The 19857-nt window shown below is 37.2% G+C and overlaps 1 protein-coding gene across 2 annotated transcripts in view; it reads left to right on the plus strand.

Moving 5' to 3' along the window:
* The window catches only part of ACOXL (acyl-CoA oxidase like), a 511030-nt gene that overhangs the window by 434629 nt on the left and 56544 nt on the right, over window positions 1–19857 (plus strand). For both annotated transcript variants that reach the window (XM_051975799.1, XM_051975800.1), the window contains exon 17: window positions 6531–6601. In XM_051975799.1, coding sequence (XP_051831759.1) covers window positions 6531–6601 — 71 coding nt within the window. The remainder of the gene's footprint in view (window positions 1–6530; window positions 6602–19857) is intronic.

The raw sequence follows: 19857 nt of genomic DNA on the forward strand, positions 1-19857 counted from the left end.
TCAAGTACTATGCTGAGTAGTTCTGTCCTCAAAGAAGTTGAAGTCCCAATGGTGAAGAATGGAGGAGTTAATGCAAAAACATAATGATGTATATATATTGTAAATTTCCCCCAATTGTTCAATAATCAAAATATAGAAGAATTGGGCTAACTAAGGGAAGGCTTAGACAAGGTTTTGAATAGAATTAATAGGATTTGGATAGAGAGGTGGGAAAAGAATTCCAGAATGAGTAAGGGAACAAGGCAGGAAAGCTATGGGTAGCAATGAAGTGTCTGTTCATCTAGCTAAAGTTGATTGTAGCTAAATATTTGTTATAATATTTTCATTATAGCCCTGTAATGTAAGATACAGCTTATATTACAGCCCTGTAGACAGAATTGGAAGGGAAAGAGGCAGAAAACCAGGAGGTCTTTTAGGAAGTTTTTGAAGAAATTCTTCCAATGAGTAAAAGAGTAAATCTTAGATATTTTAAACAAAGAATTGATGACAGTAATTAACATGAAAGATAGAAGAGACAATAATAATAACTATTACTTATTAGTGCTTTAAGATTCACAAAGCACTTTGCATATATTAATTCATTTGATTTTCACAAGAATCATGTGAGGTAAGTTCTATTATTATCCTCATTTTACAGAAAAAGGATCTGAAGCATAGAAATATGGAGTCATTTGTCTAGGATCAAATATCCAGTGAATGTCTCAGGCAGAATTTGAACTCAGATCTATGTGATTATAAGTCCAATGTTCTAGCCACTGAACCAACTGGTCAAATATTAATTCATTGAAGTTAGGTAACTAGAAAAAAAAATTTAGTAACATTCATAGAAATGGAAGGTAGGAAAAAATGGGCAGAGAAATCAGTAGGTTTAAAGGAAGTTGATGAATTGGATCTGAGACGTGCTTAGTTCAAAGTAACAGCTGGACACTCAAGTGAAGATTCCTATAAACAGTTTGAAATACAGAATTGTAGATTAGGGGAGTTGGCAGGCAAGTTGTATAGATTTGAAAGTCATTGGCATAGAGACAGTAGTTAAAGAATAGATGAGGTCTTCGAGGTGACAAGGTTTGCATTTCATAAGCCATGTGCTCTAAACAAAATATAAAGCTTTACCTAAACAAATTGTTAATCTTGAAAAGGCGTCTAAACATTACTTCTCTCACCTCAGACATTAGCCAGAGTTCATTTTTTAGTCACATCATAGCATGTTACAACTAAAATCTAAACCATGGCTAATGTCAACATTAGCTAATGCTGACCTTCCTTGCTATATTCATTGGTTAATGTCCAGGAGGTTTGTGAAGATAGAACTTACATAAATTATCTGGATAATTTAACAATTTATTTCAACAGATTCTTATCAAGTGCCCACTACATGTTAGGTGTTGTGCTAGAATATTAATATGCTTTCTCCATATTTAACTTTTTGGCTATCTCATTTGATTCATTTCAGGATTATTTTAGCACTTAGAATAGCACTTAGCAGAGTGATTAGCACATAGTGGACACTTAATAAATGCTTACTGGTTGACTGATTACATAATTAAGATTGGTTTTAGTTAAATATTTGCTATAATATTCTCATTCATATGTAGGGATACTGCAGTGTTTGAGGCCTGATGGACATATGTAGGTTAAGTGTGAGTTTGTTTTCATAGTCTTTGAGGAGAAAGAGAGCTTAGAGTTGAGGTTTAAAGGATATGATTTATCATGTGGAGAATAAACTATGATGTCATTTATCATATCAGATAGAGCACTCTGATGCATTTGGGATGGTGTGTGCAATTTAAAAGAGTCATAAGAGAGAGATGTTGCTGTGGCAGAAAACATATTGGATTTAAAGCCAAAAGACTTGCATTTAAGCGATGCTATTATCCGTGTGACCCTAGGCAATTTATTACACCTCTCTGTAAATTAGTTTCAACATATATAAAGAGATTTCATTGAGTCCTATTTTTTCCTGCCTTAATCTTTTAAAAAAAATTAATATTTTATTTTTCGAAATACATGCAAAGACAGAACTGTTCGGTTCTGCACACATATATTGTATCTAGGATATACTGTAACCTATTTAACATGTAAAGGACTGCTTGCCATCTGGGGGAGGGGGTGGAGGGAGGAAAGGGAAAAATCGGAACAGAAATGAGTGCAAGGGATAATGTTTTAAAAAATTACCCTGGCATGGGTTCTGTCAATAAAAAGTTATTTAAAAATAAATAAATAAATACATGCAAAGATAGTTTTCAGCATTCACCTTTGCAAAACCCTATATCTCAATTTTTCTTCCTTCCTTCCCTAAGACAGCAAGCAATCTGGTATAGGTTAAATATGTGCAATTCTTCTAAGCATATTTCCATATTCATCATGCTGTGCTAGAAAAATCAGATCAAAAGGGAAAAAAAATATAAAACCCAAGCAAACAACAAAAAAAGGTGCAAATACTGTATGGTGATTAACATTCAATCTCTATAGTTTTCTTTCTTTGGTTGTGGATGGCACTTTTCATTATGAATCTATTGAAATTGCCTTAAATCAGTTCATTGTTAAAAAGACCCAAGTCCATCACAGCTGATCACATAATCTTGTTATTACAGTGTACAATATTCTCTTGATTGTGTTCACTTCACTTAGTATCAGTTCATTAAGTCTTTCAAGCTTTTCTGAAATCATCCTGCTCATTATTCTCTCCAGCTTTAATCTTATGATTCATATGATAAATGGGGAAAGAAAAACAGTATTGATGCTGAGGCTAAAGAGTTATTTGATATGTGAACAAAACTAATCTGGATGCCAATATTTAAACATCAAGTCCATTTGGATTTGGGGATGTCTAGGAGTTTGGGGAGTGCTTTGACCTAGAAGCTCCAAAGGGCCACCTATAATCTCTAGGCCTAAATGTGGTCATTTTTCCTAGGTCTCAGTCTTTTTTCTCCATTTATTTTCAAAGTAAACAAACAGATTTCTTCATTGTATGATACATTAAAATAGAAACATCAATGAAAATAGACATTCATTTTCCTCAATTTCCTCATCTATAAAAATGAAGATGATAATACTTGTAATTCACAGAGCTGTTGGAGAGAAGCACTTAGTGAATTGTAGAACTCTAAAAATGTGAGTTGTTATTAGGTGAAAATGGGGAGTGGGTGGACATACTTGTTTATTTACTTCTTTTATACTATCTTATTATGATAAACTTTGCTACATAAGTAAATGGCATCACTAAAAGAATACTGGCATTAAAATGATGTACTTTTGTGTGAAGGAGCAGCTTGGGATTGTTAAAAGCACTGTTCAATTTCCTAAGTGCAATCTAATGTGCCCTCTTCCTCCTATTCAATTCCCTCTTCCTCCTTTTGAATTCTGGACCTAGCTTTCAGTCCATCTGCATTGCCTGTCTAAGATATATGTTCTCATTCAAAAGGTTTCCTATCCAATCAAAATGGTGAGTGACCCAAAGGCCAATGAGAGATGCATGGTAGGAGTAAATAAGCTAAAGCACATCACCAATGACGTCTGTAACAATTGGTATAAAAGACATAATACAGGAAATGTGTTATCAAAAAAAAGAAGGTCAGTGAGATGTCTATGAAAGCCAAGGATGGATAGCTTATATGCTACCACTGATAACCAGAGACTGCTCAAAGACTCAGAGTAAGGCTTCTTAACCTAAGGTCCTTGAACTTAAAAAAATTTATAACTATATTCCAATATAATGGATTTTTTGGTAATCCTATGTATTTTATTTTGTGCATTTAAAGGTATGATTCCGAGAAGGAGTCCATAAATTTTACCAGACTGCTAGATCCTGTAGCAAGATTCTATATCATACCAAAAAAAGAGGAAGGACCCCTGACCTAAAGGAAGGCCCTCCTTCTTAAAGGAGGAATTATAGAAATTCATAAATAAGAATCACAAAGAATAAGGAAACTTGGATAAGTTATAATCTGTACTCTTGGAGAGAATGCCTAACAAACAAAATCATGGTTCCATTGATGTGATGCTACCTTCTTTTTAAGTAAAGGATGAGACTTATACTGTTTTTTTTTCTAATTCTTGCCACTCTCGCCCTCATGAGAATAGCCAGAACCCTTTTCTAACTCAATGGCATCCCCACCTTATTGAAGATGCAGGAAGAAACTCTAACTTCCTCTATTCTCTGATCTTCCTCTTGTTATGTCTTTGCTCTTGGAGCCTTCTTTAATGCTTTTCTCCCAAAGTACCCTTAGAATGTCATTTTAAAAACAATTCTTTGATCTTTAATCAGTCCAGGCTTTCTAGACTTCTGACAGTTGAGTCTGAATAGGAGAGTTTAGTATTGGAAGTAGTTTGCAACAACACTCCTGAGAGAGAAACAGTGAGTAATTACTTATGATGATTCACTGCTTAGAAATGGCATTCAGGAATGAGAAACTGTTAATAAGTGTACATTTTATTCATCTATTGTGAATGAAGAAGGAAACACAGGGTCTGTTGCCTTAACCAGAGCCTCATGCTGGCAATAAGTGCTTAGCAAATGTTTTTATTCCATTGAACCTAGCAATTCTAGTGAAAATCTTTTTGGCAAGTTAAGGCTATCTTTTTTTTCTCAAAAAGCAACAACAACAACAACAACAACAACAAAACTATTGCCACCATTGTATGTTAGTCAGCTGCTTAGGACTTTGAAGTTGATGTAGCCTATTAAATTAATTCTAGTTTTTAAAGGACAATAGCCTCACAGGTTTTCATATTCAACTGCAGAAATACAGGGTGGGAGAGGTATGACTAGACAAAAGGTCAGATGCTTAAATTTGTGGTTTTGGGTGTCCTGCAGACACTATATGAGTCAACAATGGGATGTGGCAGCCAAAAAAGATAAAGCAATCTTTGGCTAAATTAAGAGAAGTATCACGTCATAAGGAAGGTGCTAGTTCCACGGTGCTCTGCTTTTTATCATGTCTAACTAAATACTTTGCTCTATTCTAGTTACCAGACTTTAGAGGAACATTGACGGAGTAGAACCTATTCAGAATACTATAGCATCAAGGTCAAAGTCCCATAAGAGGATAATTTCAGGAAGTGGAAGTGTCTAATTTGGAAAAGATAAGATGTAAGGAGATGGAGTAGGGGAAACATGATGATTGTTTTCAAGTTATCTGAAGGTCTGACGTAGGAAAGAGTTTAGATATATTCCTCCTAGCTCTGGAGGTTAAAAGGTAGAAGTTGCAAAGAGACAAACTTTGGTACAGTTTAAGAAAAATCTTCCTAACAGTTATAGCTTTTTAAAAGTGGAATAAGTCTTCTTGAGAAGCTGACATCTTTTGAAAGTCTTCAGGAAAACACCAAATGACTTTGTCAAGGCTTTGTTAGATACCATGGAGGTCCCTTCCAATGCAAAGATTCCAAAAAAAAGTTTTTTAGCTAGAGATGTGTTTGTAGAAATTATGTGATCAATTGAAATGTATTTTAAATCAATCCCTATTTCTTAACTTGTTGCTGTTGTTCAGTCATTTTCAGTCATGTGTGACTCTTTGTGAATCCATTTGGGGTTTTCTTGGCAAAAATACTGGAGTGGTTTGCCATTTCCTTCTCCATAACTTTTCTTGGCTCATATTTTTAAAAAATGATTTATTCTTCATTTTAGATAGTATATATCAGTGGAAATATTTGGGGAGTTTACAAAATTCATATCAGAGAAGACACAGCAGAGGAATGGATTGATAAAGTATGGAACTTAAAGTCAGAAAGGCTTGGATTCGAATGCTGATTCAAATATATATTAACAGCATGATTAGGAAACAGTGCTTCAGTTTCCTCATATAAAATTAAGAAAAGTGAAACACTTACCTCATGGAGGATCAAATGAGATAAATTAGATAAAAAGCTCTTCAGAAATATTAAATTAGCATATAAATATGAACTATTGTGATCTTTATTTAAAAATCACATAAGAAAATATTGCCATGCTACCTGTAAAGGATCCAAAGATAGACTTGTACTCAAACATTTTAAATGGATCCCCAGAAAGCTCAGTGAACTTTGTGATGGAAAATTACCCAGTGCTAATAATGCTGGTGATTTCAGTGAACAAGGAAACAAGTTGTTTTATAAACTTGTGTTAGTGCAGTTTCCTTATACTAACTCTATGCCCTTTATATGGAGGATATTCTTTATACTTGTGTCCCTGAATGACAAGATTTGATTCCATGTACAATAGAATCATATCCAAAATATATCGTGTGCTTTGCAAAGTTTTTTTTATTCATTCTATCAACAATATTTGATGAGTATTGATTAAATGCCTACTTTATATTAAACACCAGGAATTAAAGAAAATAAAAGAGAAAAAACCCCAGCCTTTTCTCCTTAAGAAATGTACATTACTGTATTGTTGTTGCTACAGAGAAAACTGAAGAAAGACTGATTTGATAATCAATGTATTTTTGATGTTAATGTATTTTATAAAACAATTGCTCCACTCCCATTTTAAAAAATGAAAAAAAAAATTAATGCAAACTAGTTCACTATTTTAATTTCTTCTTTTTCAGTTACTTTAGAACAGTTCTCCTTAGCAGTGGGGAGCTGCCCTGTTCGGGAGGACCAGACTTTGTTAATGAAGGTAGGTTATCAGATAAAGTGCTTATTTTCTTAAAGCCTCCTAGCATTTTTATTGCTGTGAGGATAGTTTCATTTTACAAGAGGGAGTAAATTTATCATCTCTGAATTTTTACACTCTGTGGGGATAAACTTGTCATCGGCGAGTAGGAGGGTTGCTGGTTAATGAGCACAACTGCTGCCTGCAGAGTTCATGAGAGTGACAGGAAAGTGGCTGTCAAATACTAGCAGGGAATTTGTTTAATTCTCAGGAGATCTCAGTTGGTTCTATTTAAACTAATCTGACAGTGTCTTGATTTTTTTTTTTTAGCAGATTTATGAGAGCTGACCATGTTTTATGTCTGCTACTATACTTTTTAATTAAGTCAAGAGGTTCACTGTATTCCTCATCCTCACTTTTGTGTCTACAATGAATTGCCATTACAAATTAGGCAGCATATATTACTGATGGAATTGTTGCTGCTGAGGAGAAACATAACTTTATTCATCCTCAATCACAATTGTTGTTATTATTGTTTTATTTCTTCCAGATTAAAAAAAAAGTAAAATTCTACTGTCACCAACATTTAGGTTGCATGCAAGGATAAATCCAAAATATAGACGTATTTGTTCAACATCATGCATGAATTAATTAAAATTATGCCTTTGATAGTTTGGTCAAACACACAGAAAACAAAAAAGAAACTTGCATGGGTATGCAGATGAAAAGTATTAAACAATTATATATTCTGGCAAAATCATACACATAAAACATAATATTCATTATTTACCACCAATGGCTGACACTCCCTCTATCCTCAAGATACCTGCCCTTACCTTGGGGCATAAACATTTAACTGTTGACAATTTTAACATTGTACTATTGAGAAAACACTGATCCTGCCTGTCAAACTAGGAACTAAGACCTATAACCAAATATTAAAGTATCTAGTAATTGTGAGAAATAAAAAAAAATTAACGGAAAAAATAAAATGTTTCTATAAGTGGATTTTAAGTAATTTGCTTGAGATAAGGTATTTTGGGTCTGCTCATTTAAAAATTTTTAACATTTAATCCACTAGTAAATGTTGGGTAATATTAAGCCTCTACATTTTTGATGATATATTTTGAAGCAAAACTGTATAGGTCTTAAGAACAATTTTTAGTTCTGAAAATTGGAACTATTTAATGGAAGACTGGGCAGCTATCTGGTGAAGTGAATAGAGTACCAAACATAGAGTCAGAAAATCTGAATTCATATTTGGCTTCAGATACTTACTACCTTGGCAAATCACTTACCTCAGTTTCTTCAACTGTAAAATGAACTGGAGGAGGAAATGCCAACCCCCTCTAATATTTTTGCTAAGAAAGTCCCAAATAGGGTCACAAAGTTTCAAATACTATTGAACAAGTGAAAGACAACAGTAAAACAGAAGATCATTCTCAGCTGGCCATACCTACATAAGATTAGAATCCAAGAAGGTACATTGTGAGCAGAGTCCCCTTTATCTAGCAAAGCTTTATTCAAAGTTTAAAAGATTTCCTACTTGGCTCTTTGTCTGTGACCTTGGACAAATTACCTCACTTCTGGGGGCAATAGCTTTCTCATCTGTAAAAATGAAGAGTTTGACAGGATCCCCCAAGATGCTTTCCAACTCTAAGATCCTCTGACCCATCTCTGAGTTAATCTTTCAACATGAGGCCAAAACTTTCTCCTCTGAGTCAGGCATTCTTAACCTGGGTCCCTGAACTTTAAAAAAAAAAGGATTTTTTTTTTTATAGTGTATTTCAACATCATTTGTTCCTTCTGCAATCGTGTTTATTTTATGCATTTTAAAACATTATTCTGATAAGGGACGCACAGTCTACCAAAGAGGACCATGTCAGGAAAATAGTTCAGAAACTCTACTCCATGTAATTATTATCTTTCAAAGGCAAAGAATTTGCTACTGGGGCATCTGGATAGCCTAACTACAGATCTGCACACATTCTTCTAGACAACCTGACCCATGAGTGTTACTGGCCAGTAATTGTTAGTAACATTATGCCCCTCCTTACCATTTATGACTAATATTACACCCCTTCTTACCATATGTGACTTCTTCTTTTCTCTGTCTTTTCCCTTTCTTTTTATTTCACTGGCTTTGTGGGGAAGAGGGGAGGGAAAGGAGGGAGGAATCATTCTCTCTTAGTTTCTTCATCTCCTGCTGTCCCATTCCCCTTGTAAGCAAAGCCAGTATGATGCAATGGACAGATTCTGAATCTAAAATGAGGAAGCTAAAATCTACCTCTAATATTTGATAGTTGTATGACTGTGGGCAAATCACAGAATCACAGAATTTGAGTTAGAAAGGACCTCAGGCCCATCCAGTCCAATCCATACCCCAAAGGAATCCCTAATATGACATACTTGAGAAATAGTCACCAGCTCCTCTTGAAAACTTCTATTGAGGGTAGGCTCACTTCCAAGGCTCAACTTCTGAGACTTAGTTTCTTCATCTATAATATGTACTTAATAATATTTGTCATACACCCACAGGGTTGTTGTAAGAATCAAATGAGACAATATACAATATGTTTAACATTAAGGAAGGAAGAAAGGAAAGAAGGCAGGAGGGAGGGGGAAAAAAGAAGGAAGAAAGGAAAAAAGGAAGAGAGGGAGAGAGGGAAAGAAGGAGGAAGGAAGGAGGGAAAGAAAAAAGGAAGGAAGGAAGGGAAGAAGGAAAGAAAAGAAAGGAAGGAAGGAAAAGAAGTGAGGGAGGAAGGGAAGTAGGAAGGCAAAAAAGCTCCTAAGGAGCTCATAGTCTAATGGGTGATCCATGGGAGAGATATTATGAAAGAACTATGTGTAAAGAAGGTACATTCTAAAAAAATTGATGATCATCAAAGTAAAGGCACTAACATCAAGGAGGATTAGGAAAGGCTTTCTTTCAGGGGTCCTCAAACTTTTTAAATAGGAGGCCAGTTCACTGTCCCTCGGACTATTGGAGAGCCGGACTATAGTAAAAATAAAAACTTTGTTTTGTGGACTTCATAGCCCTGGGTGAGGGGGAATAAATGTCCTCAGCTGCCGCATTTGGCCAGCGGGCCATAGTTTGAGGACCCCTGCATGAGATTTTAGCTGGAATTTGAAGCAAGTCAGAAGAATTAAAAGATAAGGAGGGAGGAAAAAAATAGCTGAAGTTAGAAGATAGTATCTTATGGTAGGAGAACAAGGAAGCCAATGTCACTGCAACAAAGAATACCTGGTGGAGTGAGGGTAGGATATGAAAGCCTTTGAATGCCAAACAGAGGACTTTGTATTTATTCTAGAAATGATAAGGAGCCCCTGCAGTTTGTTGATTAAGATGTATATGTCCATGTGAAAGAGCATTGGGAAGGGGAGAAGGAGAAGTGAGAGGAAAAGAGATAGGGAGAGAGACAAACAGACACATGGTCACATCTGAGGTTTAGGAAGTTCACTGTGGCAGCTGAATGGAAAACTGGTGAGTCCCTTGTGACAAGGAAACCAACCATCAGGTATTTCAGTAGTGTAGACATGAGGTGGTAGGGACTGGTAGCAGTGTCAGAAGAAAGAACAGAGTGTAATCAACAGGCTTTGAGATATAGGATGTAAAAGAGTGTGAGCAGAAAATGTCACCTGGTTGCAAGCCTGTGTGTATGAAGCGCTCAGGGAGGCTAACACTTCTGGTGTGAAGATTTGCAAACCCTTTTCAGGCTGTTCATTCATTTTTGATGTCTATCTGCCCCCTCCCCCCCTAACTCTTACCTGTGGCTCCAAGAATGGTAGCATGTACAGAAGCTGCATTCTAGTAAAACCATCTCATTAGATGAGCTAACCCAGGTAGAGGATAACCACGAGGCCACAAACTTATCGGTGAGTTAGAAGGATGTCTACTCCCAAACACATGAAGACTTCCCCCTTGATGGAATAGACAGATGAGAACAGTTTCTTCCAGTGGCCATGTAGAAGGCCAAATCAGGCTCTATGGAATTCTTGGAACTTGGCAAGACATCAGAGACTCCAAGGTCATCTGTTGCATCCCAGGTCATTACCAGTACTTTTGACTTTTATCTTGCCATCAGTCTTTGATGACTCTAGAATAGAGAGGCTGACCAACTCTGCTCCATTTCAATTCACATGCAAATCAAGACATCATCCATCACCCACTATTTTATTATTTAGTTTTATATAAATATATTATTTTAATATTAACTCTTTTATAATTTTTCTATCTTTCTATTTCATATGTGGGTGAGGAAGCAACAGGTGAAGATACAATGGGAGCTGTAACCACAATCCTACACACAGGCAGAGAAAGTCCCAAACATTGGGTTATATCACCTCACTGAACTTAAAAAGTAGTGATATTTGGTGGTTCCTTGGGTTCAGAGGAGCTTTCTTAAAGTACCCCATTGCTCACCTGATGGTGTAAAAGAGGGACTAGAAAAGGTGTTCTAAAAATTGTCTGCTTCATCCAACCCTTGCCTGCTTATTATGGCAGGCAAGGATTCTACCCTGCATTTGAAACAAAAAAAATGTAAAAATTTTTCTGCAAAGATGTTTTTATTTACTACTGATACCTGGAACATGCACATACTTGTGGACAATGTGAAATCCAGTAAACTTGAGAGACAAACAGCTCTTGTTGCTAGAGAACTTAGCAGGTACTGCATCCAACTAGTAGCCCTTAGTGAAACAGGGTTTACAAAGAAAAGTCAGATCACCGAAGCCAGAACCAGATACACATTTCTCTGAGTGGCCAGTATGATAACGAGCACATGAAGAAAGTGTGGATTTTACCATCAGATCTAATCTAGTTGGCAAATCTCCCAAGCAGAGTGAATGATAGGCTCATGATAACATGATTGACACTTGCAGGAAAGATTGTAAAGCCACCATCATTGGTGCATATGCTCCCAAAATGATGTGCCCTGGTAAGTTAAAAATTCTACAAAGATCTTCATCATCAATATGCTAAAAGAAGATGAGGTTGTAACTCTGAGTCATTTCAGTACCAGAGCACAGACTGCTGTAGTATTCAATTTCCTGCTGGGGGTATTCAATAATTCTTCTTCAATTAGAAGTTTGGCTAGACTAGAGAGTAATTGATTGCAACCTGAAGTCTATAGTCAGTAGCTTCAGTATTTATCAATGATGGTCTGTTGTGAACATTATGGAAGTGTTTAATTCATCTCTCCAGAATCATGTCCATATCACTGATCCCTATGGCTCTGTCAGTACTGAGTAATTAAGAAGTATCAAAAGTCTTTAGTTCATAGTCTTCAGGGCATCATAGAAGTGGTTTGGATTGTTGCTGTGAGTCTGATTCGACTGAGTAAATTTGGGTCTGATTTGGTATGGTCCCTAAGCAAGGAACCCTTGGGAGGAATCAGAAAAATCAACAGCAGTAGTCACTTAGTACTGAAGACTTATGTTTCTCATGACCTTCTCATCACCAACACTGTCTTCTACTTACCTGACTGCAAGAAAGGATTGTGAATGCATCCTGACAGCAAACATTGGTATTACTAAATTATGTCATTGTAAGGGAAATAGACACAGGATGTGAGAATGATGAAGACTATGTGTGGCACAGAGTGCTGGACCAATCATAGACTTCCCCTTTCTAAGTTAAGCATTGACATTTAACAAAAGCAGTAGCCCCAAGGCAAAAGACATCTGTTAGGAGACTCAACATCAACAGATTAGAGCACTTCTCCATGCATGAACAATTTATTGATGGCCTGGAGGGAAGGCTGAATCAGCATGCAGTAAACAGTGGAGTGGAAAAGAGTGGGCAGCTTTCAGAGAATTGGTATACTAGCACCACATTTACTAACCTAGACCAGATCATTTATAAACATCAAGATTGGTTTGATGAAAAGGATAGGGAAATTCAGAAGCTCCTAAATGAGAAACAAGAATTCCACGGGGTTTACCAACAGGACAGCTTATCTGTCTTTAAAATGGCAATGTTTGATTCCATCAAAAGTAAAGTACAAATGAATCTTAGAGAGATGAAGGATTCTTGGCCCAGTAAGAAAGCAGATCAGACTCAATTTTACACTCACAACAACAATCCAAATTACTTCTCTGATGCTCTGATGACTATGGGCTAAAGATCTTTGGGGCTTCTCAATTACTTAGCACTGATTAGAGCTACAGAGATCAGCGATATGAGCATGGTCCTGGAGAGAAGGGTTGAACACTTCCAAAGTGTTCACAACAAACCACCATCCATTAATGCTGAAGCCACTGACTGTAGACTCCAGGTTGCAGTCAATCCCTCTCTAGCCAAACTTCTAACTGAAGAAGAGATATTAAATGGCATCAGGTTCCTTTCAAAGCAGCAGAGCACCTGGCACTGATACCATCCCAGCAAAGAATGTACTAGACAAGGGGTCCACCACTCATAGAAAAGCTGACTAACATCTTCCAGATTGTATGGTAAGAGTAAGTTATCCCTCAGGAAAGTGTGTGTGTTTCCAATAGGCTGTCCTATGAAAATCTCTTTCTTGCTAGAGACCTTCTTATTGAGTGATACTTAATCTGGAAGATTAGCATCTTCCTGAGACAGAAAGGGCTGAGAAATGTTTCCTGGCCAACAACTCTAGAAGAAATTCCAGAAGCAGAATAGAGGTTTGTACATAACATTTATTGATCTAACCAAGGCTTTTGATACTATCAGGCATGAGGGCTTGTGAAAGATCATGGCAAAATTTTGTAACCCAGAGAAAATCATCATTATTGAATACTAGTTTCATGATGGCATACTCACATAGGTTCTGGATGAAGGATGATACTCTCATGCTTTCTCACCAAAAACATAAAGCAGGGCTGTGTGCTCACTCCCATGGTTTTAGCATAATGTTTTCAGCCATGATGTCAAATACCTTCAACAAAGCTGAAAAGAGCATCAAGATCAGCTTCTGCACTGATGGTAAATTTACTTGAAAAAGCTGAAAACCAAGATCAAAGCAGAGGGGAAGTTGGACCTTGAGTTTTTGTTTCCAAATGATTGTGCACTCAATGCAGCCTCTGAGGCTGAGCTACAAGAATGTGGATTGATTCTCTGCTACCTGTGCTAATTTTGCTTTGACAATCAACACCAAGAAAATGGGTCCTTCACCAGCCACCACTCTATGCACTGTGGGGCCATGTAGCTGTGTATTTGTAGATACTTGAACATAAGTAAAAATAGTGAAAGATGATATATACATAAGATTTTCAAAATGCTATGGATGCATTATTTCATCTGAATCTCAGAATAATCCTGTGAGTTAAGAAGCAAAGGTCATACTATCTCCATCCAGAAGCACCTGAACTTCAGAGAAGTAGTTGAGTAACTTGTCCCAAAGTCACATAGGTAGTTGTCAGGCTAAGCCAGCCTGGTCTTATCTGGCTGCAAGTCCAGAACTCTTTCTGTGAAGTCTTTGTGCATCTGATGATATAGTAAAGTTGCAGATTTGTTGCCATGTCTAGCCTATGGTAGTGACTCCATTAATATTGATTCAACTCCATTAGCTACCTGGAAAGGATTCATGTGATCCTCATATGCTGTTGGCTTTAATAACAATAACAATAACAAAACAAAAAAAAACTGGCAAATCTAACAATCAAGAAAAATACTTTTTCAGGTAAAGGATAATTTTCTTGTTGGTTCTTTTTTCAGGCATTGAATTTTTTTTTTAAAAGTGTGTACTCACTTTAGAAAAAACAAAACTTTTTGAGGTTTTTTTTTAACTGCCATATATGACAAAGGAATATGTGGGTGTTCAGAATCTCAGAGTTGGAAGGATCTCAGAGGCCATTTCATTTGACCCAAGAATACTTTCTGCAACAGACTTGACAAGTGGTCATCTGGTTATTCCTTACAGACCTTAAAGTAGTAGTTCTTGACCTTTTTTGCCTTTAGTAGTCAGGTGAAATCCATATGTCTTTTTTTTTAGAATAATGTTTTTAAATGCATAAAATAAAATGTATAAGATGACAAAGAAAATCAATTATACTGAAATATACTTAGCAAAATGTTTTTAAAAAACAAGTTCACAGACCCCAGGTTATGAACCTCTATTTTAGGGTATGGAGACCTAAGAACCTAGGTGAAAAGGAAAGCCTTCTGAGAGAGAACCTTTTATTTTTCTGAATAGCCCATTCCACTTTAGGGTAGCTCTGATTTTCAAGTGATATTAAGAGAGAAAATATAAACAGAGCATCAGTAGGAACCATATTTACTCCCATTTCTGTGTACTCCACACTTTGAGGCTTTGTAGGAATGAGTTCATTCTGTGGATCATCCACAGAAAATCTTTTAATCCTGGTATGGGTAACTCCTGTTACTTAGTTCAGATGTTTCATCCAAACTTCAGTTGGTATATGCCCAAGGAATAAAAAATTCATTTTAATATTGAACAAAACATATTAGGTAAGCAAAAAAATCCTGCAACAGACTGTGGCAAAATGTGGCATTTTAAAATTGATTTAACTTTGAATTATGTGTACTAAATGATAGACTATAGAATCATGGCTGGATTTAGTATTGGAAGATCCCTAAAAGACCTTCTTCTTCAGCCCCCTCATTTTATAGAGCAACAAATTGAGGGAGGGGAGTTAAATGATTTTTCTCAAGGTCATACAGTGTTGGGAATTTGAGCTTCTGTTCTCTACTTCTAGATCCAACCTTCTCTTCATTGTACCAGACTCCTTCCCTTAATTCTCTAAGAGAAGATCACTGAATATTAAAATCAGACCTAGAATGGATCTTAGATGTGTGTCCTGTCCATTCTCTTCATTTTACAAACGAAAGCATTGACGCTAAGGGAGGCTAAGTTACTTGCTCAACGTCATGCAGATAGTAAGCATTAGGGGTAAGATGTTAATCCAGATCCTCCAGTCCCACTGAGTCGGGTATTCTGCTGCCTTCTGTTACACACCAAAACCTGGGGATTCCTGAAGCTGAAGCTTTGGTGTGTGCCAGTGGATTGTTGTGGTGCCATGTAGGATAAAAGGCTTGCTGCATGTGGGACTTTTTAACTTGCTTCAGTTTTTATAGAAAAAGTTATTTTTTCACAAGTTGTGCTAGTTGGATGGAAATTTGTGAGGTTTTTGTTGTTGTTGTTTTTCTCTAAGCAGAAGAGTTTCTGATGGTCTTGTATGTTTGCTTTCCAAATGATAAAACACTTTGGCAGGAGATTCATACTAGCGTACCTCCCTCCAGAAAGAAATCTTCAGATTGTTTGCTTGGGGAAGCACAGGAGGAGGTGGGCGGCAAGATATGTAGATGATAATTTGGTCTGAGGAAATAAGTAGAAGGGTTTCAATACCTACTGTCTGAACAGCTGACACGTGCAGGAGGCCTGTTGGGCTGGAGGGGGACAGTTTGCCAGCTGTTTAGAGAGGCCCACGTTGTGGGAATTATTTCCCAGTGAGGCTGCCCTAGCATGGACATAGCCCAGCCATCTAATGTGTCTGAAACATTTCATTAGTGATGCTTTAATACCTGATGGGTGTCCCAGTTTTCCCTTGGGTTTTGAATCCCTCTTTCCCTATTTTCACCAGAAAAAAAAAAGAGGTAAATTTTGTTAGAGGGGGCCTTTCTTTATCCTCTGTCATTCTTCCCTCATGGTGGCAGTCTTTCTAAACAGAACTCTTCCTTTGCATTACATAATTACTGGAGAAAAATTCATAATTCTGGACTATCCCAGGAGTCAAATGTCCTTCCAATTCTCAAAGCTGATTCTCCTTCTAGGAGCATACATTCCCCTACCTTGATGTGAACATAACTTGCAAGGAATGCTGGGTTTTCGCTACAAGATGACTTCACCCTAGCATGGGAATGGATGGCCATTGAAGAGAGAAGAGGGAATTTTCCACATGACCGCTCCATTGATTTTCCTCCCCCGCTCAGGAGGCTTAAAAACACCCCAGCAAGCTGGTTGTCTAGTGTTCTTTAAATTGTCATTGTCATAAAGATTATTTCTGCTTGACTTCTCCCACAGTTCTCCTCTTCCCCATACTTGCTCCAGGAATATCGCCCCACTCAGGGGACAAGTAATTGAGCCATTTTGTGAGGTACTACTGGTCCCTAAAGCAAACTGACTCCGATTCTCTCACGGTCCCTTTTGTTGGGTTTTGTGTTTTGGAGAAGGTGAAGCACACAAGTACTGGGGGCCTCTGCTGTCTTGCTTTCAATGGATAGTTGCCATGGTAACCAAACATCTAAACAGGCTGTTTGTTGAGGGGACTCTCCAGGCTTCGAAGGCAGCAGGGAGCTATAGCTTGTATAGGTCAGGTAGCAGCTTAGGGTTTTTCCCTCACTCCTCCATTCTAACTGCTCTTTCTTTTTTCTCTCTGTGTAGGTGGCAGGTCCTTTATAACCTTAAACCTGCTCCCAAACAGTTAATTACAAAGGCTTTTCTTTGCCCCACCCCACATGCTTACTCGCCCATGGCACAGAACTTCACAGCAACTTTCTGAGTCTACTTATTCTCAACACCGAAATACTAGATCTAGCTTCAAACTAGGCAGTCAAATGAGGGTTTCCAACAGATCTATCTTTAGATGCAGATGATAAAGGAGGCAAAAATTTCTCTCCAAAGCTGGTTTTTCTCTGCCCCAGGTGCCCAATTCCTTCATCTGCAGCTTTCTAAACCACTGCCTTTGGCACTTCATAACTGTGTGACCTTTAACTTCCATGGGCCTCAGTTTCCTCATCTGTAAAATGATTAAAGGGCCTCTGAGGTTTCTAGACATATAAACCTAAGAGCCTTTGATATTCTAAGCAAGACTTCATTATGTTCCGGGCACCATACCGGGCATGAGAGATATCAAGACAAAAATGAAACATTCCCTGCCTTCAAGAAGCTTGTGTTCTACTTGGAGAAGAGAAGGGGGAAGAAGACCAACAATATGTGTAAAGATGTATAAATAACAATACATATACAAAACTTTTAGCTTCTTTGAAAGCAAGGGCTATTTACCAGTGTTGCTTTTGAATACTCTGTGTGCCACACATAGAAGATGCTTAGTTAAATCCTTACTAGATTAGATTGACATGGATCTCAATACTTCTACTCTCTGAATTCTTAGTCACTAGACCTCTGATCATTTTAAATCAAAACAAAGAAGATAGCATATCAAATGAGAGACCCAGATGCCAGTCTGTACTACATTGTCACTAACCTATTATGTCACTTTGGCCAAGCTCTTCACTTTCCTGGGCCTACCTTGAGGTTTGGTATGCTAGAAAAAGTAGAAGGAGGACTCCAGCAGAGCAGGTGGTGGGCAGGCCAGATGTAAACTTCACCTATTTTAGAATTTTGCCTTGTACTTGTCCTGCTGAGTGGTCTTCATGTAGGCCTAAAAATCTCGATTTAACCACAGGAACAACTGACATTTATATTGCATCTCAAAGTGTGTGTGAGACTTTAGAGTTGTTTTCATTAACTTTCTGCAGCAGTCTGAAGGTGGATCACAGAATCATAGGATTGCCGGTTAAAAAGAACCATATTTTACAAATATGGAAACTGAATTCCAGAAAGGAAAGTAATTGCCCATAGTCACATAGGATTTGTTCTGTGATTTGAACCCAAACGTCTGATTCTGAAAACAGCGCTTGTTCCTTGACACCCATTTATGACAGTCTTGAAACTAAGATTTCTCAGTGACTATAAGTAAGTCATCTGCTGATGTTGCTGGTACTGTGCTAAATGTCTGAAGCATGTCCAAGTTAACCACATCTGGCATGTGGCATTATAAAAATGGCCACATTTGAGAATCAAGAGTGCCCAAATAAGAAAATTTTTCTTCCCTGCCATTCACTCTTCTCAACTCCCCTTGACAGTTCAAAATCAAACATCTCGGAAAATTAAAAAAAAAATGCAGGTTCCAGTTATAAAAGTAGAAGTGCAGATTTTCAACAAGATCAGCTGACTGTGCGGGACATATATAGCTGAATTCTGTGGGGATCATTGCCTATGGGTGCTTGACAGAGGATTGATTTAGAAGCACTTCCTACAATGGTGGATCTTTGATTTCCTATCAGCCCAGCATTAAAGGATATATCTGATTGCAATCTCTACAAAAAAAAAAAAAAAAAAAAAAGATAAGGAATAGTAGGCAAAAATGACAGAAACAAGATAATCAGAAATTTTCAGTGGAAATGATAGGTAGGAATTTGAGAACAAGATTTGATCCTTAGGGAATAAACTAGGGAAACAAAGGGGAGGGAAGAGAAAGAGGGAAAATGGGAAAAGGGGAAGGGAGGGGAAAGAAGAGGAGAGAAGGAGGACATGCTTAGTCAAAAAGTTCATCATTTCACCATTTAAATATAAAAGTCAGGCTTCTGATATCCCCAGGAGAATTTCCCAAGTGACTTAACCAAGAAGTATAGAAATTCTGTCAGGAGATTTTAGTGGTGTGGGTCAAGAGGGCCAAACAAACTTAGGAGTGAGGAATCACTATGGACATGATAACAGTTCTCTAAGTGCAGATTTAAGTTGATATTAACACCTTTGTTATGCAGGAAGTTGTACTTGTTTAGACTGATCTAAGCAGCACCACAAAGTACAGGACTGAAGCTTCTTTTCTTTGCTCTGAACTAACCACATTTGCTCTTTGATTAATAACTAGAAATGTCATGAGTGTTAGGGATAAGCTTTCTGAAAATTTGCACTTGCCCACCTTTTTCCTATTTTCCTTCTTGCATTTGATATGCTATCTTCTTTGTTTTGATTTAAAATGATCAGAGGTCTAGTGACTAAGAATTCAGAGAGTAGAAGTATTGAGATCCAAGTCAATCTAATCTAGTAAGGATTTAACTAAGCATCTTCTGTCTGGCACACAGAGTATTCAAAAGCAGCATTGGCAAATAGCCCTTGCTTTCAAAGAACCTCCTTTCTTCTGAGGATGGGGAGGAAGAGAGAGATACAATATGCAAAAATATTTCTATATGTAGGCTTCTAGGAAGCATAGTGGAGAGAGAGCTGAACTCCAGATCAAAAAGACCCGAGTTCCAATCCTCCCAAAGACACATCCAAGTTGTGTGACTCTTTGCAAGTCACTTAATTTCTAAATTTTCTAGGTTACCTCATCTGTAAAATGGGGATAATACAGCCACTATTTTGTGGTTTGTATTACATGAGATAAAAATAATAGTAATAGCTTTGCATTTGATTTTCATAGCAACCATGGGACACAGATACTATTATTAGCCCCATGTTACAGATAAGTAAATTGAATTAAAAAGAGATTAAATGATTTGCCTATAGTCACACAGC

The sequence above is a fragment of the Antechinus flavipes genome, chromosome 2 (genome assembly GCF_016432865.1).
Source record: "Antechinus flavipes isolate AdamAnt ecotype Samford, QLD, Australia chromosome 2, AdamAnt_v2, whole genome shotgun sequence".
Taxonomy (NCBI): Eukaryota; Metazoa; Chordata; class Mammalia; order Dasyuromorphia; family Dasyuridae; genus Antechinus; species Antechinus flavipes.